Genomic DNA, 22,495 nt, shown 5'->3' on the forward strand with positions numbered 1-22,495 from the left:
GATTATTTTAAACTACAGTTTTTATGTCTAATGGTATGGTGATGTTGAATTGGAAAGAATGCAAAAGGAAACAGTAATGTAGTTTAATGTGCTAACCAAGTATTTGGATGGACTAGAAGAAACCGCAAAAATGCCTAGGACAGCCAGTCTCCAGGCCAAGGTTCACACTCGAACCTGTGGAATATGAAACATGTACCGACTATTCAACTATGATGAGTTTGAATGATTCTTTCCTGTCACTGTAGTGTAAACATTGTTGCACTATACTGGGTGTGCCTAAGATACATGTTGGACATCTGTAATTTAAATTCTGGCTTTTCAGTTGTGTGTACCAGATGGAGTGATTGTATACTTGTATAAGCCCAGCCAAGCATTAATGTCAACTTCAAAATGGTATTAAGTTTTCCAATTTTGGCCTCTGAAGGGTTTGTGGTTTAGTTTAGCCAAACGAAGCATTAATCTGCTGTTAGATTCAGCAGGCCACAAAATTCTCTTTCAAGTATGAATAGCTGTGCAGGGCAAAGCACATTATTAATTATAATGATTTCTAACAATGAAGTATGTAATGAGAATGGACACGTCTGTATTCCTAATTTCCTGTAGTTTCTGTACAACAGTCAGTATTTAAAAGCCTGAGGTGCAAACCTCATACCCTGCCTGAGGAACCCTATCTAGCCAAAAATCCTGCAGTGAGCTCAAAGACAACAACCAGTAGTTGCCTTCAGCTACAGTATACAATACCTTCACTTGAATTATTTCCAACATTTTTTTATTCAATAATTTTTAGATGTCTAAGGTGTGCACAGCTGTTCCAGAAGACAGTATTCACTTACTATTCAAATAGTACACCATATTCTACTGTTTTCTGTGAAAACATAGGCTAATGAAATCATCACTTCCATGTGTGAGTGTATGGGAGTGACTTGAATAAACCAATTTTCGTGAAGTTTTCTATCAATATTATGCCATCAGTGCCACTTTGCCAGTTATGCAAACATCTGAGGTGAGCATAACATGTTATTTAATGTTGGATCTTCTAATTGTGAATGGTGACAGATCTTTAAAAAGTATACAACTTTTGTGTATGTTGCCACTTTTGTATAATATGAGTCTGTGAATTCTATGAATATATTGTCTTTGCAAACACATGTTCACAAATAATGTCTCTCATGAATATGTATGATAAATACTCCATGCATGCATGATACCAGTCAGACTATAAATTATTAAATGATACAGTCAATAGTGCACTGCAGTCAGTATTTATCAAGACTTACAGGAAAGCAGTGATCTCATTATATATGAAGTTACTGTTTTAGTACTTGTTATAACACAGTTCATATTCAGCTGCACTTGCTTTTGTTCTTTAGTATGAAATCCAATGTTCCATACAAGTCACTGAAACATAAATAATTCACCATGTTACACTCTATCACCACCAAATAGTGTCTGGTTTTTCTGGACATCCAATCCAGTGTTGTGGTGCAGGTAAAGGATAGTGGTCATCAGTTTTGATCAAAATGTTGTCAAATCTCCAAAATAGCCTTCCTTTGAAGAAGTATGTGAAACCATCTGTCCATGTCATTGCAGCATCTAAGTCGGAAGGAACCCCTCTCCACCTGCTAATATTATGGGGGTATCCAGGATCCATTTTTCTTATTGTCTCATTATATCTCCAGTACATGTCCTTGCTGTAATTAAATATTGCCGGTAAAATCTAAAATATGTCCTAAGATGACAGTGAAATACAACTTTAAAGTGTAGTAAGTTTCCAGGTTTTTGTAGTGGTGTTAGTCTTCTGGGTTGTGACACAGTGTAGTATTGTGGTGGATATCTGCTTTTCTAGTTTATTGTTCCTATTGGTCTAGACCGGTCTCCATCTCCGCTCCCACCCCTGTGGGTCTGTATGACCTCTTTCCTTGCAAGGTGCTTATATGTCATGACAGCATGCTTCTTGCACCCACTTCAATTCTGAAGGTGGAGGCATCATGTTATTCCAAAACTTTATATCCTCCTACAATACAACACAGTGTTGCAACTCAGAAGACCACAGTCTATCTTGACAAAATTCCTGAGTGTTACCATGCAGCTACAGTGTTATCACCAATAGTTGTGATAAAGAGTGTGAACTCAATTTTTTGAATTTATTTTTTTTAGAAAAATATTGCAGTGGTACCTTGATTCAGATCTATTGCTTCTCATCTACTTAATGTTGAATACAGCTCCCTTCCTCACTGTAAAAAACATCTCATAGAACTCACCTGTACAGGAATGTTTTACTGTTCTTACTCCACACCATAACAGCATCTATTTTATCAAGGTGTGGTGGTAAACCATAATCTGTCAGGGGTCGAGGGCTTCCTTCTATAAAATTGTCACCATTGTATACCCAAAACGTCTTCCCTGTGGACACACATAACACATTAAGTTGAGAGAAAATTTCATAGGATAAACTTTGATGCAATGTAGTAAGTAATTAGTGTCAAGGAGTTCTTCAATAATTTATCTGCCTGTGTATGAACCAAATTGTGGAGGAGAAGTTGCTGAGTTGCTTTACTCAGATTGGAAATTCATTTCTTGTTTTTCAAACCAAGCACAGACAGCATATTTAATTTCATTGTTTTGGAGACCCTCTTTCTCTACAGACATTTGTTCAGCAGTGGAAACAGGAAATCTTGCATAGGAAATGATATTGCTTGGGTCCAAGGTTAAACTGTAAGGTGGACAATTAAATTTCTGAAAGTCTTATTGTACAACAGTCTGAATTCTTTTGTGACTTTCATTGTCAACGTTTCGTAGTATTTTTGCTTGAAACCTAGTAGTAGCTGTGTAGAATTCACCAGTGATCATATACCAATGAGGCATGATTTGCAGGATCAGTAGACCCTTACAACCTTAGAATGTAGTCACACTAATCTTGCCAGTATATATCAGCCACCAAAACACATGGTGTTAATCATCATTTGTGTTTCCGCTGTATGGTCTACTGTTTGGTTTTTGAATCTCAGTGAATATATTGATTTAGTGATAAATTGGTTTTCAAACAAATCCTCATTTAATATTACATGCAGTACAAGACTGCCGTTGCCATGACCAATATTTCCGTTCCCTCAAAAGTGGCAAAGAGGAGTAATAGTTTGTTTGGGGTGGCCTCTTAGGTTTAATCTGCAAGTCATGAGAAATATGGAATGTACGAAATCTGTACAGTAAACAATAACTTATTAATTCCTCACTAACTTTTAATATATTTCAGTCTCTCATGTAGGAAATTTTGGTGTATTTAAATGTTAAAGATTAAAAGTAGAGAGACTTGATTTGTAAGAGTTTTACCTGTAAAGAGTACAATGCTTCCATCTGTCTCCCGTTGGTAGGCTGCATCAATTTTAATAATATACTTGGGAAGTTTCCAGAAAAGCTGTTGGAATGGCACAGGGTATCCTTCTTGCACTTCCCCACGTTGACTTAAGCGCCACATGTACTGCAAAAGATTGTTGTGATATTGTTTTATATTTTGTTGAATATGACATAGAAAAAATACTGGCAAGGCAAGGCATTTTCAGATTTGATTTCAGGTAGTAAGTGCCATCAAGCATATATTTACCAACAGTTTAAGTTTAAATAATATTGAACCAGTAAGAACTGTGCTCAGGTCATGTGAAGAATGAACACGAGAGGTGGGAGATCAAATCACCTGCCTGCTTCTCTGTGCAACCTACATGGCATCCCATTCCGTCATCAACAGAGTAACAAACCAAGAATGCAGAGATTTAGGACATAAGGGACAAACTGGTGGGAGTAGGAAAAAGTGTGTGAAGGGGAGGTAGCTGCAGGGCAGACAGGTGGGAAGGAATCTGTTCATTTTGTGGCTGACACAACTATAAGGTTTGTAATAAAATAAAATACACACACACACACACACACTATGTATGTACACATACATTAAAGGAATGCATTATTTGTACACAAATATGTGTGAAACACAAAATATTGTACAAAGTATGTCAGCAGCTCACATGTAGCCTGCAGCCCATATTTTGTCCATGCCTAATGTCACTGATATACAGGTGAAGTCTTCTAAACCCATCAGAAAATTCATCTATTAGAGATTTTGACAGATTCTTACAAAAAAAAGGCTAACATTATTATTAATAACTGGCAGGGACTAATGAGAGTTAAAGAATTAATTCAGTAGGTGTTAAATAATGCAGCTATCTCCTTCAAAATCATGGATTATATTATAATAAAAATAATTTGTTTTTAGATAACTAATGAACTACTCCATATACAGTTCTCAAAGTAATTGCTTAAAAATAATGAATTGTATGATTAATGGTGCCGGTCTCACGGTAGCCGAGCGGTCTAAGGCATGTACTGTCTTCGCTTGCTTGGAAACCGGGATCATGGGTTCGAATCCCACTCAAGGCATGGATATTTAGTTCGTGTGTGCGTTTTTCTGTGTTTGTGTACAGGTAGAGGCCTTGCGACGAGCTGATCACCCGCCCAAGGAGTCCTACCGAATGTGTAAGATGTAGAAAAAACCGAAGTGAACGGAGAAGTTCATGGAGGTAGGCCTAGGCCCACTGGGGCTGTAGTGCCAAGGAAAAAAAGAAGATTAACGGTAAAAAAATAATTTGCCATTAAAGTACTAATTAATGAGTTAGGACGTGGGAAATTCTAAAAGAATGCATATACCTCTTGCTTGAAAATGAACAACTCTCCACGAAGAACAGCTACAGCATCAAAGTTCCCTTCACATATGTCTGGTGTTGAAGGTGAGGATGATGGTGGTATTCTGTGTTTGTCATCATGCCCTTTATGGTCTTCAACAGTTTCATCATCACCAGTAAATGTTATAGAGTCTTCTGTTGTAGGTGTGGTTGGAGATAATGGGTAGCTAGTGCCTGGTGATTCTTCAGCACTTCTTCCTGCATTATCCTCATCTTCAGATCTTGGGTTCACATCATTGTCTTCACTCTCATTTCTCTCATCTTCAGTATCACCTCCTTCATGCTGGTGTCTTCCTGCCGTTGTCTCATAATCTCCTTCCAAGTGTCTTGCAACTGAAAGTAGAGAGGTTTATCCTAACTAGAAAAGCACATGATTTTAGAAATAACTGTTGGTTCAAACAGTGTTGTCTTCTGGGATGTGTCATTGTGTAAGCTTGTAGAAGTTAAATGTTGTTTTCGAGGAACCTACTGCCTCCCTCTGTAAGGTCGAAGCATAAGCCGAGCAAATAATCAGCAAGAGGCAGACATCAAGGGTACATGGCATCACAACCCAGTAGATAGTACTCTTCATAATCCCTACTGTGACAACCTCACATCCAATAAACTGTTGACTCATCTGTGAATTTTTAAACAATTATGATTGTTTAATGCAAGAATTGCACACAGTTTAAAATACTGAAACTTATTTATTTATCTTTAAATGAATGAGAATTGCAGGATAGTAATTCTATGGACATTCTATAGTCTTATTCTTAAAAAAGGAAACATTCCAAATTATGTTTAATATCTTTGTGTTATGAGAACATAGAACATGATAAATTAAAAAATTAAATCAGTCTGTTTAGTTCTTGTAATTAACATCACAAGAAAATTGGGTGATTTGGGAAGGTGTAGTTCCACATATGTGTAAGCCTATTGTTGCTAAAAGAAAACATTTGTCTGTCTAGTGTCTCACTACCTTTAATTTACATTTGTTTGTTGTGTGTTCATGTTTAATGCCTGGCTATTCATTTTAAATTGTTTGTTTTTGAATTCATAGCACTGAATGCATAATCATTACTATCTTAGAATAAGAAAAATATATAGCACTTGATAATTTTTCCAGTCTACTGCTAGTACAAAACTGTAATAATATCGTTCCAGGTTATAAATCTTTTTTTTTTCCTCACAAACATTATATGTTCTTAAATAAAATCATAATTTTCAGACATAAGTTGAAATGTCATTTCTGCCATATTATTTACCAGTTTCCACCGACAGTGTCATGTCATGATGTTTAATGTGTTTTATTAAAAGAAACACTTGGACTTAACTGTAAAGTTCATACATGGCAAGAATATCATCATAGCCAAGCTGGAAGTTGTTTTGGTGGCCCTTGTAGTAAGGAAACATGATAGAAGTTGAGACTGGTGAATGAGCTAGACCCAGACTATGGCCCAGTTCATGCACTGCTACTGTAAAGAAGTCCACTCCTAAGAAAAGTAAATATATTTATTACTGGAAAGAAGTACATGATTTATGTTGTCATAGAATTACAATAGCTACAGTATAGTTGGAAGTTATCTAAGCCTATTGAAGTCAGTAGAATGTTGAGAACAGAGATACTTCAAACAAAAGTATAATCTGTTCATTTCATAGTGAAGAATTCGTAAGTATGTGCTGGATATGTTTATCAGCAATTTAAGTCTTTTTTATTTTTTTCAACACATGTCTAACAGTGAGAAAAGCATTTCTGACCTACCACAATGAACAAAATAAAAAAGTTCTAATTATTGTGCTTTATAAAATTTTATTTTGAAAATAAAATCTACTAGGAAATCACACAATCATCCATGATATGTATACAGTGGCTGTCTTGTAGTGCACTCAATTTCACCTGTTACTTCATGACATGTTTCAGCAACATAATGCCATCATCAGGTGCCCTAATTATGCTAATCTATTGCATTGCTTGCCTTTATATGTCTTTATAAAATTATTTAAAAAGTGCGTATTTGTCAGCTATAATGAATTTACACACACTAAAACTTGTTAAGATTATTCATCTTATGTGTCTTAATTAAAACTTGCGTGTGGTTCTTCCACTATGGGGGTCGTTTTTCTTATATTCTGTGTAAACCTGCAACGTGAAAAAAGGTACTTATTATTACTTTCGGCTTCTATCTGTTATGTGTTGTAAGATAAGATGAATAATCTTAACAAGTTTTAGTGTGTGTAAATTCATTATAGCTGACAAATACGCACTTTTTAAATACTTTTTAAATAATTTTATAAAGACATATAAAGGCAAGCAATGCAATAGATTAGCATAATTAGGGCACCTGATGTTGGCACTATGTTGCTGAAACATGTCGTGAAGTAACAGGTGAAATTGAGTGCACTACAAGACGGCAACTGTATACATATCATGGATGAAAATCAGTGCAACAGGATGCTAAAATACAACACACAATCATATTTTTACTAGATTGTACTCTGGGCTAGAAATCAATTTTAACTCTTTGTAGAGTTTATAATTGTGGAATTCCAATCTACAATGAACTAGCTAAAAATGTGAGCATAGCCCTCATCTCCTGCAATATATAATATGTTTACCATCATCAACATCTTCACTTGTTATAATCTTCCAGTTTTCATCATCATCAAAATGTATGTCACCACCATAACTGTCCATTTCATACGGGTAGAAAGCGTGAGCTAATATATTACCAGGTCCATCAAAAGGATACCTGTAAAACATAATCATGGATTTTATGTTCATTTTCATAACATTACCCACACTTTGTCTTTATGTCCACTGGTTATGCAGTTTACTCTGTGTGTCAATGTCATAATTCTATTTTTCTGTCATGATTCAATTTAGTGTAAATCTGAAATTAGATATGTGTGAAGACCATTTTACATACAGTATTCAGGAGACTGTATTTTACAAACCACTTCACTCAAGGTATTTTAATTATTTCTATAGAAATATAATATAATAGAATAGAATAGAATGCAACTTACAGCCATTTTTGTTTGCATATTTATGGACATAGTGTACACACACATAATGAATTTATTGTGGTTGCTGAAAATATACATTATCAAGAAATTCAATATTTTTCAGTATGAAGGTCAGGAAAGAACATTTGTTCTTTCTTTCCAAAGCTAATGGATATGGAAATTAAACAATGAAGTTTCAGCTGGAAATGGTTAATATTCTGTCACTTTTCTTATGTAGTCAAATTACTTGCTTTTTTTCTCTTATCCTCATCGTCTCTTCAATTATTAGGTACTGAGGCCTGTTAACACATATTGCAAAATGGAAGCCTTCCATAAATTCCGAAATCTACCGAAACTTTGTGTCCCTTCTGGTTGAGAATTCAAGTTCTTCTTCTTTCTTGACAGAGCTAAGAGTTATTTTTTCGTGTATCATCTGTATTTAGGATTTGAGGTTCTCAGAGTGGTGGTTGTGAAGAGTTCTGTCTTATTGGATATAACGCTGTTATTGAAAGTCAATCTACATTTTGGAGGAACATGTTGCCTCCATCTACAGGGTTGACGAGTAAGCTAAGATCAAAACCAGCATGAAACAGGCAGCAAGCAGAGCACATAGCTTGTGTAGAAAGACAGGATGACAGAAGCCAACATGTTAGTTTAATGGCCATACCTAGTCTCTCTTCTCCTGTCTATTCTTCGTTCACCCTGTTTTTTTACACAGCCAATGGGAAGTGATGGGTTGACTTCCAAGGTCCCTTCTGTTTCTATACAGTCCCACATTTTTGTAAGTGATATGCTGTGCTTGCTGCCTGCCTTATGCTGGTTTCTTGCTTGTCTTACCCCTCAACCCTGAAGGTGGAGGCAACAACTTTGCCTGAAATGTCGGTTGATTTTTAGGACACTGTGGTTCTGTATTCAAGAAGACAGAATTCTTCAAGTGGACTTTTAAATATAAATGTTTCAAATATTTATTTTGCAGTATGTATTTGTTTAGCACCCTTGCTGTCTTCAGTCAGTCATGGCTCACTAACCACATGGATGCTCTCTACTGGCTAGCATCCCACTCTTTTGTTCACTCAATCATGGCACATTAACCGCATGGCCGTTCCCTGTTGGTTAGAATCCTGCTTCTCTGATCATCAAATCACAACACATTAACCACTCAGATGTTCCCTATTATTTAGTATTTTTATGAATTTTCATTAGACCTTGAGAAAGGGAATGTCATTATTGAGCAAGAGCATATATTTACATGTGCATAGATGTGAACATACATTTTCATTCAAAATGAGTATCTGTGTAATTTAACCTTTTTTATTCTAAATCGCTGTCCATCTTTACTATCTCTACTGGATGAATTTAACTTCTAGAAGCCTGTAGGTCAACAGTGACTCATACCAATAAAAGGCTTATTCAGGTTTTTTACTCTTCTCTAATATTTGAACACTTTTACCCATCTTGATGAGGTCCTCGTCCAAATGCTATTGTAATGTCAGCATTTGATTCCTGAATGTGATGAAAATGGAGCCTTGCATATCCACTCCATGATTTAAATGCTCTCTTCATCTCATTTACCACATCCTCCTCAGAAAGCTTTGGTGACCAGTTAGCAACACTGTTAACAATAGGACCATTCTTCAACAAAATTGTTTTCAAACATGGAATTGCAGACTGGCTAAATTCCTGAAAACAGTCCTGCAGGTGTACTATTAACTGGGAAAGAGGCAGAGAAAATCAGAGGAATGCGTCCATCTGAAGGTTTGCTGATTTCATTTTTGTGCATGTATATTATCTAGGGCCCGAACAGTGCTCACTAGTATGCCTGTTCAGGGAAAGAACCTATTAATTAATGTTAGGTATGTAAGCTCTGGATATCATTTCTGTTAACCTTTGGAGCAGCAGCAGTCCTTGTTTCTGGTGAATGGTTGGGCATTGCTGGGGGCAGGTGGAGAGGTAGGTTTAGCATTGGATCTGCTATCGATATATGAGGCAAGCCCTCAGGAGTAGTATGGAGCTGGGATAGTGCAGTAGGTATAACAACTGGCTGCAGGCTGGAAGACCAAGAGGTCAGAGTTCAAGTCTCAGTAGGGTCAAGAATTTGTTTTCTGGCTCTGGGGCCCACCCAGCCTCTTATCAGATTGTTACCAAGGTTATTTCCTTGGGGGTAAAGTGGCTGGGGCATGAAGCTGACAACTCACCTCCAACTAGTTTCAAGGTCAATAAAACATGGATCTATACATCCTCTCCCCCCATACACCTTCATGCCATAGTGCTTACTTAATTAAGCACAAGGACAAATATACTCTTTTACTTTATTTAGAAGTATCAACTGATTAAATACTGTGTGTTGGTATGACTTACAGCAACCTCAGAAATAAACAGGGCAACTGGTGTGGTTTGCATTATGTTGTTACATTATTAAACCAATATGTAGTCGCCTATGTCTGAAAGGCGAACTACTTTGTGACGAGTTATATGACCAGCATCAAAGTAGTCCTGTCAGTATACAGGTCTACCTGTCTCTCTGCAATTTCTGAATGCAGTCATCATCAGTCTGTTATCAACAAAAGACAGCCCCTTGCCGGCCAGGGGCAATCATTAGTTTGGCGTATAATAGATGGGTACCAACGTTTCGGAAGAACATAGTGCTTCCATCTTCATGTAGAAGATGGAGCAGTGTGTTCCTCCAAAACGCCTATACCCACCTACACGCTACAGAGTATCAAAGTGGATGGCCATAGTATTGTCATGGAAGGCCCAAATTTCTGCAGGTTATTTAACAACGCTTTCAGTATCGATGTTATGTAGCATCGGCTGATGGGATGGCTGATGAATTAAGAAGGATTTGAAATAAAGCGGTACTGGCCTAATTGAGATAATATTATAGCATGTAGACCCGTTGCTAGGTAACGACTCTCTTAACGGCCATTGCTAGTTCATGGCCGCAACAGATTACTAACACGCACCAATGGACTAACTTGGAAGTGGTGTTTTCTACGCGGTCCGTGCGACAGCTACATGACGCAACAATAGAAGAACTGTTGGTGAAAATATTTTCTTTGCGGTTTCTGCAGAGGTGTTATATGCAGGACAAGTCTACAGAGTTTAGTTCAGTTACACCCGTGTGAAGGCGGGGACGAATACCTCCACCGTGACCCTGCGAGTCGAAGGAGGAGACGAAAATGGAAATCTCAAATCTGATACAGTAGAACAGCCCTGTCCAACGCGGTGCCCGTGATATATTTTTCTGGCGCCCTCCGTAACCACATATAATTGAGCCGATTCTTAATATTAATTCAAATTTTAAGACAAGATACATTGTTGAACGTCTGAGTGCTGTTAAATATTTTCGCAAAATATTATTATTATTATTGTTATTATTAGTAGTAGTAGTAGTAGTAGTAGTGTGTGGTGGCGCCCGCACCTCCATAGGCATCAGTGAATTGTGCCCGAGTACATAAGAACGTTGGACAGCACTGCAGTAGAATATGGTCGCGACTAGAAAGAGTGCGCTGTAATGGGCCAGTAGCATATACAAAAGACCCGTCCTGTCGCCAGAGAGGGCGCCCCATAAAAACAAGACCATAACTGTCAGTCACTAATAAACATCTGGGCATCAGTCCCAGATGATGCTCGCCACAAAGACTTACTGACTGACTGTAAGTCGCAATATGACTTTGACTTTAATTTAGTTAGTTTTAAGACAGTCGCCGGCCAGTAAGGAAGTCAGCACGGAAGTTGAGGGATCTGTTGCACTGAAAGCTGTTACCAGACAGCGACTAAGAAGAATTAGTATGTGCTGTATTGAACTGTTGAGTGAGTGAATTAGCAATAACGCTATAGTTGTAGTTACGTGTAGTTACGATCTGTATGTATTCAATAAATCCGATCACCAATTCAAACCCCGTCTATAGTCACTCAGTCAAGTGACAATATACCAACATTTGCCTTGGGAGGACTGACGGAAACCACAAAGACCTCAGATTGGCCGATGTCCCGGCCTAGATTCGAACCGAACATCTCACAAATACAAGTCTAGATTGTTACGTCTGAACCAACCTGTTCGCTTCCTAATGTCTACAAAAAAAATGCTTGTAATGAGACTGTTTCGTAATACTCCTTAGCTGTAGTATTGTAAAAAGTAAGTAAAGTTATCCCTGTTGACAGGCTGTGGAGGCCCATAGGGTTGTGAGATGCTGAGGTTTACAAATTTTCTAGACAATCGGCTCGTAGATGGCGGTGAGGTTGTCAGCCCTACGCGCCGGCCGCCCTTTACCCCTAAGAATATTTCTGGTACTCATTTCTGTTAGAGGCTAAGTCGAACCCAGGACCATACTGCGGCCGGAAGGATTAGGTAAATTGGAAAAAATCCAATGACGTCATCGGGATTTGAACCCGCGACCTTCCGGCTTGTAGCATAGTGCCTCAACCAACTACGCTACCGCGCTTAACTGTAGTATTGTAAAATCGATTTTTCTTAAGATTTATTATATCTTCAATTGATAAATGAAAGGAAATTATGTGACAGTAACTACAGTGTTAACGTAATATGTAACTTACAAGTATGTGATGTCTCGTTTCTTCCACCCTTCAGCTCCAACGACAAATCGTTTCCGTCGTACCGGTTTGTGACGTACTACGTCCGGAACGCCGCAGCGTTTTGCCACCATTAACTAGGAAAGGAGATGATGTTTCACGTCAGTTGTTTATTAAATATACGGACAGCGAGGAAATTAAGATCCTTTACCTCTTCTTCCCTCCGGCAAGTAACGGTGTTAGAGTATGTACTGGCTTCGCCTGCCTCAGGATACAGGTGGAGGTGGACGCTTGTGAGATAGCGAAAAATACAGAATACTCTAATGAAATAGTGAAATAGCGAATTAAAATGTGACACTATGGCAACAGCTAGAGTAAACCATCGAAACACTACGCAAGTTGCATTAGCAAGGATGAGAATGAGGATTAAGCTATTGTGGGATTTGTCAATACTCCAATAGACCATTGTTCCGCAACCGGTGTGCCGTCACAAGGTGATAGGTGTGACGGGAACTTTTACCTATTGTAAGAAATTAATTGTCGAATTTTATTCGTTTTATTTTATCCCAGTTACCGTGTTTCATATGCTTGTATTTTATTCTCACCCACTGCACTGATTAAATATTATTCTTTATTACATTCCGTGATTCTTTATGTACAGTAATGTTGTATTCTAAGAAATTAAACATAAATTATTTACTCACAGTTGTTGTTATATCATAGTTTTCATTATTGATTTATTTTTATTGTTCTCGCATCTACGCGGCTTCTTTGATATGCTTGCCGCATGTTCTGTGTGCGTGCTTTTCCCTAAAACTGCAGGGATTAGCCTGGGTTTTCCTGTCTTTTATAGCGCTGTTTCGGTATTTGCCCCTGTTTGTTAGAAGTTAGAGCTTCTTCAACTTTATGACTTTCTGCCTGTAACGATGCACCCACCGATTGTTGGACTTCATTTAAAATTATAAATATTTCAAAAATAAGTCGGTATAGTGTCACTTCTTCCGTTTGAAGAGTAGAGATCCAGCGGTTTACAATTGTTTCAGTTCTATCACAGCTGTGCCCTGAAGTAGTTTGCAAATTTTGGTTGCTAGTTAGAGAATTACAGATGGGTCGTTTAGATGTCCCCGACTGTACGGCCACTTGCTGACGGCAATAAAGTGGTGATGGACACAATTAAAGAACATTTAGAAATGCTGCAGCAGAAATTTAATAAGTATTTTGGAGACAGTGTACAAGATTTCGACTGGGTTCGCGATCCATTCGTTGCGAATTCAGAGCATCTTCCGATTAATATACAAGAGGAACTAGCAGATTTAAAAGCAGACAGAACATTGAAACTAAAACTTCTCGAAGGGCCTTTGGATACGTTTTGGTTGGCAATATGGAGTGGATACCCGGCTATCTCCGAGATGGCAGTTAATGTGTTATTGCCATTTGCAACTACATATTTGTGTGAACTGGGCTTCTCGACATTAACTGAAATTAAGACATCAAAGAGGGAGCGGCTCAAATCCATCGATGAAGAAATGAGACTTGCGTTGCCAACGATTCCACCACGGATCAGTCGCCTGTGTGCAGCTACGCAGGCGCAAGTATCACATTGAAGGTATGAGTAGAATTACTGTATTTACTTTAATAGTAATAGAAGTGTATTTTCTACACTCTACAGTGAACTAAATTTCATTAATTGCTAATAAATGCTCGAGTCGATTTCTGTTTAATGATAATAAAATAACAATAAAATAATATTATAACAATAAGTTGGTCACGTTACGTATTTATATTAATTGTCTGATATCATGCCTTTTTGAGGGGAATAACATTTTGGTGTGCCGTGTTGAGTCATGGATACTTCATGGTGTGCCGCGAGTAGAAAAAGGTTGCGGAATACTGCAATAGACAACCACTTCGGAAAGCTTGTGGTTGTCTATTGGAGAATCGACAAATCCCACATTGGTGACCCCGACATGATAATATGTGGGATGTTCCCACACTATTTTTAAGCCGATTAATAACTGTTACAATCTAGAAATTTAAAATGTATTTTGAGACATGCTGAAATATATACACTGGTGCATTTACCTTCAGGTTGCGTATATAATTTTATAAATTAAAGCGATGCTTTTGAAAAAAAGATAATTAATTTTGTGGTTAAATAACATGGTTCTTTCGTTTAAAGGGGACTTTTGAAGAGGCACAAAATTCGGCCCCTGTCTCGAGAAGAACAACTATATCTCTTACACCAAGATGATTATAAAAGCAGGCGTTATTTATTTTGGCAAATAAACTTTACAAATGCAATATTTTAGCGAAACACAAAAATGCTGGCCGTTTAGATAAGTGGTATATGTAGCCACCGCTTTTCGATAAATTATTAAGGCAAAAGACAATAATACTAATACTAATACTACTACTACTAATAATAATAATAATTATTATTATTATAATAAGAAGAATGAGAATAAGAATACTGATGGACCGAGCCCTTCTTGAGAAGCCGCAAATTATGCAGCTACTCAAGAACTTCCAAAAATTTTATGGAAGGTTCATTACCGTGTTCACAAGAGCCCTCCACTGGTTCCTATCCTGAGCCAGATCAAGCCAATCCATACCATTCCATCCTATCCTATCTCTCTAAGATCCATTTTAATATTGACCACCCTCCTACGCCTTGGTCTTCCCAGTGATCTATTTCCATCAGACTTTCCCACCAGTAGCCTATATGCATCTCTCTTCTCCCCCATTCGTGCTACATGACCTGCCCACTTCATCCTCCTTGACTTGATCACTCTAATTATACTTGGAGAAGAGCACAAGTTATGAAGCTCCTCTTTATGTAGTTTTCTCCAACCTCCTGTCACTTCATCTCTCTTCGGTTCAATATTCTCCTCAACACCCTGTTCTCGAATACCCTCAGTCTATGTTCCTCCCTTAATTCAGAGACCAAGTTTCACACCCATACAGAACCAGAGGCAAAATTATAGTTTTGTATATTCTAATTTTTATGTTTTTAGACAGCAGAAGAGAAGACAAAAGGTTCTGGACTGAATGGTAGCAAGCATTACCCGAGTTCAATCTCCTCTTAATTTCCTCCTGAATCAGGTTTCGATCTGTTATCGTTGTTCCCAAATATCTGAACTGTGTCACATTTTTAAAACATCTGTTTCCTATCTTCATTACATGATTTTGCCCTGCATTTTGGTGACGAGACAGTCGACTTAGTTTTCTCTGTGTTCACTTCTAAATAATAATAATAACAATAATTGGAACGGGATTTTGAGCACACACTGAGAGAAAGCAGACGTTGCAAACAGATCATGTTTGGCCCTAAAAGGGTTCCAGTGGCTCGTGAATTAAGCTAAACGTAACAAATTTAATATATTTTTTATTCTAGAAATCTTTATACCTCTTGGTGGTGTTTGCTGCCGATTGTGAAGAGGATTGAAGGTAGTTTTACTTGTTATTGCCGCTCACAAAAGAATTTTACAGTTGGACTGGGTGTGGGAAAATTATGTAACGAATAAACGCAGATAGGTCGACAGCCCCATAGCAAAAACTCGCTCTTGGAAACGAAAGACAGAAAGAGAATATCGCAATGGGAATAAATTCACTGCATACCGATTTTATCGTTGTGAATCAGTATAAAATCCTGTATAAGAATTTACTTAGTGAATTAGGCTACACATAAGTCTTACCTGAAGAGTTGCATTGTCCAGCTTTCCTGTTTGTGGAATATCACCGAATTTTTGAACGGTTTTTATGGCTTCTACAATAGCTTCTTCACTGTAGAGGGCTTCAGAATCAGGCGTACCCTCTTCCAGGTAACCAAACTGTCGCATGAATCTTAGCTGTAAACAAAGAAAGTATTGAACTTTATATGAAGGAAGGAAGTTCAGCGTATTGGCTTGTAATGGGCTTACAGCCTACGGATACTGGTACTCATATGCGCAAAATGCGGCTCAATAATAAGTTCCAATGTAATCCACAGCATTCAGAACTAGTTTTGTAGCGATTCATTTCACGAGAGGTTACAGAAAGTGATTTTACGAATTTATTGTGCTCTTCTCTGACTTCTTTATGAAAGATTCATTACGAAATTAAGAATGGCTTTGGGATTCATCCAGATTCATACGGAATGAATACTGAGAGTAGTAGCATGAGAACCCGGGATGATTCACATCCATGACCTAAATGCCTCATCTTAGCACCTTTTCTTTGTGGGGATAATTCTGTAATCGAATGTTAACTTCTGAAGCTCTTCGAAATGCCACATCAGCTCTAGCTCGACAGATAAAACACACTTAAACGGACTGGTTTTCAGACGTTTCTGTGCCAAATCAGATTCTTTTTGGAAAATGATACTTATATAACATCATGATGTATTGTCTTGCAAATATGTCCGCAAGTGTAGACTTAAATATCCGAAAATTGTGAAAACTCCTTTCAAATGGTTGCGGTGTCGGTACCATATAATTGCCGACATGCTGAAGATTGGAACAAAATTTTAAGGTATGTGTAACCTATGACTGTACCAAATTTCACTTGATTAAATGTAAGGGTTCATTACCGCGGCGGCCCGGGTTCGATCCCGGGTCTGGTCAAGCGGGATTTGTGGTGGACAAAATGGCGCTGGGGCGGGTTTTCTCCGAGTACTTCAGTTTCCCCTGCCAATCTTCATTCCACCAAATTCTCCATCATCATAATCACCCGGGGCAAGTACAATAGGCCAATCAGTGGCCGCCGTGCCGAGTGGACCCAGCTGGACTTCATCCCCCAGTAAGCGAATTAAAAAAAAAAAGGTTCATTATTTATCGTCGTGAAACGAAAGGAGGTAAACACCTTGCATGTATCAATCCAATTGCAAAACTTTCCACGTCCGGTACGACAACTGGGAATTAAAAATATCAAACTTTTACCTCCACGCCCCTATGCTTTTCATGCCAGAGCGTGCTAAACATAAGGGTATAACTTCCATACGGACTTTCATGAAGATCACCCAAATTCAGAAGTTACTGATCGCTGACAGACGCGCACACAGACATAAGCACATGCACAAACATTAATACAAGCCAGATTTTTTTTCCCTTGGCACTACAGCCCCAGTGGGCCTAGGCCTACCTCCATGAACTTCTCCGTTCACTTCGGTTTTTCTATATCTTACACATTCGGTAGGACTCCTTGGTCTGTTGATCAGCTCGTCGCAAGGCCTCTACCTGTACACAAACACAGAAAAACGCACACACAAACTAAACATCCATGCCCTGAGTGGGATTCGAACCCACAATCCCGGTTTCAAAGCGAGCGAAGACAGTACATGCCTTAGACCGCTGGGCTACAGTGACCGGCAATACAAGCCAGATATTCCTCTGAAATACAGGAAGTAGGCTGTCATTTAATGTACTTCTTTTGATATTTCATCTCCTGTCACTCCAAATTAGATATATCAAGTTCCTTGCAGTTCAACATCAAGAATTCTTCTAAGCTGACAATGAAAAGTGACTCTAAAATTAGCAATGAGACTGTTCTTCCTCTCCTCAAGCGAGATTTATTCCATGGTTGATGCTGACCGTCTTACAGTGTATACACTTTTTCACCTTATTCTTCACTTCCACACTACATGTTTCGGCACTAATGTGCCATCTTCAGGTGTCTATTGTACTGCATGCCACAATGTCTTCATTCTAAAATTACTAAAATCTGTGTTCGTCATATAGGACGATGAATTCTAAATAATAAAACTTTTCAGGATTCTTCCTACGTAGCACTCAAACACGCGAATTACGCCAATCCTCTTTTATGTGAGCATTCTTCCTACATACATTTGTGTATCGTGTTCTGTCTTGTGTTTTGCTCTGTTACTGCATGCGTTTAGTCACTTCGTTTTCGGCCTCTTGTTTTGTACATACGTACTAGCACAAAACAAGAGGATTCGCTGGGACATTGAATTTTCTGTGGAGTTGTCATCAGTTTGTTTACTTTCTTATAGAGCAATGTCCATTTCTTCCATGGCTAATGTATGTGATCTCTCATCTGTTACAATTTCTGTTTGTTTCACGTTTTCATTATCCTGTCGCTTTAAATAAAATATATATACTCCAACCATCATCACAGTTAGTTTAATAATGTCTGGATATAGAGAGAACTCTTGACTCTTTTGCATTTTTCTTGGCTGATACCTATGCTACGAAAAGTATGAAATGTGACATAATTGTAATTATAAAAGTAACGGCATTGTTATGCCTGTGGCCAAACGCAATGTCATCAAGGCAAATGGGGGGGGGGCATTGGCGATAACACTGCACACATAGGCCTACTAAACACTGGAACTAGATACTCGTAGAAGCGAGAGATAGTGCTCCACAGAATAGGAGCACGTGTGAGTCTAGTGTCGATGAGAATGTTCTCTGACGGGAATCGAGCTCCGGAAATCCAGACTGTAGCCGTCTATTCTAATGACAGAGATATCCAGGCTCACGTTTAAGAGAAATATCAGACTGGAGTGATTATGATCTATTTTTAGATATTACCGTAAAATTTATCCGCGGAGATTGTGAGAATCTCGAGCAAGGGTAAAAATATTTTTATTTGTAATGTGTTCTCCTTTAAAATGACGATTGTATAGTCTATTTTTAATTAACGGGTTAATCGTGCTTGAGTACTTTTCCCGTTAATCATAAACTTATCATCTGAAATAAATTTAAGATTATCTGTTTCACCGTCCCTTATCTCCTTCTCTTCTTCTTCTTCTTGAAGTCACCTTTTTAACAGTCCTTCTCTCACCTTCTCTCTCCCACACACGTTGGTCGCACTTGTAGATACTTCTTTCTTGTACTAAATTTTATCTCAGGGTTATTTAATTTATAAGGAGGTGAAGTTTGTTAATTCGGTACAGCTGAGGGTCTCTTTACCTCAGAGTCTTGAACGGGCCACACTCAAAGAAGCAGAAAAAAAACTTTTTTATTTTGCCACACTCAAAGCACGCAGATAAAACACACACTACAAACACATATCAAGTTTAGACGAATTATATATTAAACACTTGTTGAGCCACTTCTTAATACAACTTCAAATCAGTAATTTTTATGTCTTGTTTCTACGAGATCCTGTGTATAACTTTGACGTCTGATTTCTTCAAGGGCCGAGGTGTGACTCTCTCGACAACTTTTACGTCTAGTCCTAACGAGTCCCGGTGTCTGACTGACTTCGACAACTGATTTCTCCTCGGACCTTCAAGTCCTTGTTTCCTCAGCGTCTCTGCTCTGTCACACCCTTAAATTTTAGTGATTGGTTATATTTGAAAAATAGGAGTATCTTAATAGATATTCCTCCACTCCGTTTAAAGCTTACAAGGGTTTAAGGATTTCTGACTCCAACGTATTTCTGTCAGAATTTGACAAATGCGTAACCGTCGCTTGGATCCTAAAAACTTCACTCTTTTTAAGTTATGGCATGCACAAACTGCCAAGTATTGAATGCACAAAGAATTATTTAGCTATTTTTTAACGTAACTTTCCTCTAATAAACCTTTGATGGTTGTCTTCCTGTTTCTGTTGTAAGCGTGGGAAGACGCTTACTCTTACATACAAGAATTGACCTATGTCTCACTACACTTGTTCATTGCATTTCATTTTGAACAATTAAGCTTTCAAATTAATAAAGTTGATTACATTCAAATACGTTGCCTAGCAGTGGGACGGTTACATCTGAATATAGCAGTAGACAGCTGAGGCTCTGTTTGCGACTAATTCGCTACTTACCTTACATTAACTACTTAATAAAATGTGTTAACTTACGGTAATTGTAAATGTGTGAGCTTGTGAGGAAGGAGCGTAATTAAACCGACACATACACAGGAAGTTTCCATCTCTCTTGTTTTTTTTCAAGAAACACAATATTTGTAGCACAGTCATCTTCCATAAAGTTGTGCATTTTTAAAATAATATACTAGATGATAATACATGTCCATTTTATATTTGTATCGCATAAATTCTCATTAAGATCCGTCCACTCTGAATTCTTCCGACATGAGGTCAGAGACGGACTTCGGAGCAGATACGGCATCCTCACTCAGTAAACAGTGTGTCATATTTAGCGCATACACCCTATAGTCAGTGTGCGGTAGGAATGAACCTAGCTCTCCCCATATACTTAGGCTTCGTCCGGGGTTTTGGTTTGTTACTTATCGCAGTTGCATGATTCGAACTCGTTAGTTTAGCGAAGTTTCTGGGGACCCGGTGCAGATCAAAGAGTCTGGGCCGTGTACACGGTCACAGCTCACACCCACACAAATCCTTATCCCGCCTAACACTGACTGTAAAACGCCAGAAGCACTCACGAGGCTTTTATCAATAGACAAACAAACAAAGCGCACTCCTTGGCTTTAGTTCGCAAGCGAATTATACCGACCGAGCGACCGCCGCTTGTCGGAGAAGTTAGTGCCAACTTTAGCGGATAGAGGGTGTTGCGTGGTCAGCGCAACGAATCCCCCACGGCCGTTATTTTCAGTTTTATAGACCGAATCCGCTACTTTTCCATTGAAGTACCTCCTCAGTTACCCTCAGGAGACTGAATGGACCCCATTCTAGGCCTACTACTACTACTACTACTACTACTACTACTACTACTACTACTACTACTACTACTACTACTAGCGCCGGGAATCGAACCCGGGACCTCTGGATCTGTAGCCAGGAACTCTGACCACTAGACCAGAGAAGTGGTCGTTATCAATAGACGGATTTTTTTGCTCATTTTATTTTAAAAAGTCATAACTGCTTGGCCGAATTATTTGATGTTATTACACAAGTTTGCATAATGTAATTACAGCAAGCGATGACGAAGACATCAAGATTACAAATTCGATACAAACGAAACGGAAAATAAACTATAGATCTAAAATTAATAATATTTACAGTCATATTTGGGCTGAGTGCATAAGGAGGTTCCTAAAGTCTGAAATGCAGGCGTAAAGAAATTATAGTCTAAGTCCGAATGGAACTTGCAAAGACAACCGAATGGCATATATCTGATGTCTGATGATATTTGGCCATGCTGTTGGTTTCATGGCAAACAAGTAGTCGTCATAAACAGCGAAGCTAAAGTCACGATTCAGCCAGTCTGTGTCTCGGAATGCTATCATTCCCTCGCTCTCACATCGGTGGTTATGAAGAATTCTGTCCTCTGGAATGCAAGACTGTGTAGTCCGTTGAAAGTCAACCGACGTTTTAGGGGAACATTCCACCTGCTTTCACGCTGGTTTCTTGCTCGGCTTACTCTTAGACCCTGAAGATGGAAACTATATGTTCTTCCGAAACTTCTGTTGACTTTCAGCTGCTACGCGGCATTATATCCCAGAACATAGATCTCTTCATTAAATTTATCTGTTTTCACTCGTAGAGGATAAATAACCTCAGTAGTTGATAATCCACCAATCAGCCACGTAGTTATGCCATCCACTAGTCAGATAAAACATGTGTACGTACCGCTGATGCAGGAGGAATCCCTGGGCTCGTGGGAATGGGCACACATGACGCTTGCTTCAGCAGGAAAAAACAGAGAAATAGTACGCTTCGAATGTTCAGCATCGTAGCGATTGTCTTCTGGATCCACTCCAGCGTGCAGATACGAGTTGAAGAGTTCACGAAAGGCTCCCTAGTGGCTTACAGTCACTCAACTGCGTGATTCCCCTTTATAGAACTGATTTAACTCTTCAACTATTAAACGCAGCCTGGGAAACAGAAGTGCCCTTCATTCCCTTTTATCTGTTAATGGACAATTATATCCAGACGAAAGTAATTTTATCTACAAAGTTTGTACAGAAATTGTGTATAATTACTTATTATTCTAACCAGAATCACATAAACCATTAGTTTTTAACTCAGTAAAACTGTTCGTATATATTCATGGTCTGTAATTTGCTGAGTATTGTCGTAATTAAAACCACCTCGCATGCGTAGTTCACACACTTGTAATTACTTGAAACTCGGAGCACGAGGAGGAATCGGCCTCTGCAACATGAGTAAAACCCCCTTCTGTGGCGAGGTTTCAAATGCGCCGACGTGTTTATATCGTAACAGCTGGGCAGAAGGACGGGTGCTTCTTGGTTCTTGCAGGGGAGGAGTGAGGAACATGAATCATCCACTATACACACGATAATTCTTTCATTCATAGGGAACAATAAAAACCGAATGTGTGCGTTGACGGTTATCGTAAATTACATCTTTTGTTTATTTAAAATGTGTTACTACAGC

General features: G+C 38.5%; 1 protein-coding gene across 2 annotated transcripts; it reads right to left on the bottom strand.

The window, feature by feature from the left end:
• Positions 1 to 1,313: 1,313 nt before the first annotated feature.
• LOC111874758 (matrix metalloproteinase-25) lies at positions 1,314 to 22,258 on the bottom strand. 2 transcript variants are annotated; one of them, XM_023870521.2, is made up of 10 exons: positions 21,728 to 22,258; positions 15,941 to 16,093; positions 12,270 to 12,382; positions 9,163 to 9,324; positions 7,323 to 7,456; positions 6,041 to 6,199; positions 4,693 to 5,060; positions 3,331 to 3,478; positions 2,262 to 2,403; positions 1,314 to 1,691 (listed from the first exon to the last, which is right to left on the bottom strand). In XM_023870521.2, exons 1-10 carry the CDS (start codon positions 21,827 to 21,829, stop codon positions 1,433 to 1,435), a joined length of 1,740 nt encoding a protein of 579 aa, XP_023726289.1. In that variant the 5' UTR covers positions 21,830 to 22,258; the 3' UTR covers positions 1,314 to 1,432. The 2 variants fall into 2 exon arrangements, with proteins under 2 accessions (XP_023726289.1, XP_033611474.1); XM_033755583.1 differs by lacking the exons at positions 12,270 to 12,382; positions 21,728 to 22,258 and having other exon boundaries at positions 15,941 to 16,052.
• Between the last annotated feature and the right edge of the window lie 237 nt (positions 22,259 to 22,495).

The sequence above is a fragment of the Cryptotermes secundus genome, unplaced genomic scaffold (assembly GCF_002891405.2).
Source record: "Cryptotermes secundus unplaced genomic scaffold, Csec_1.0 scaffold838, whole genome shotgun sequence".
NCBI classification, from domain to species: domain Eukaryota; kingdom Metazoa; phylum Arthropoda; class Insecta; order Blattodea; family Kalotermitidae; genus Cryptotermes; species Cryptotermes secundus.

Bases quoted from the DNA above. Each gene is read 5' to 3' on its own strand.
- LOC111874758 (XM_023870521.2), bottom strand. From the start codon at position 21,829: ATGCTGAACATTCGAAGCGTACTATTTCTCTGTTTTTTCCTGCTGAAG. The intron at 7,457-9,162 runs GTAAAAGTGTTC...TATGTTTTACAG, and splicing joins CGAGGACCTCATCAAGATGG to GTATCCTTTTGATGGACCTG. The intron at 6,200-7,322 runs GTAAACATATTA...TACTTTTCTTAG, and splicing joins AAGTGAAGATGTTGATGATG to GAGTGGACTTCTTTACAGTA.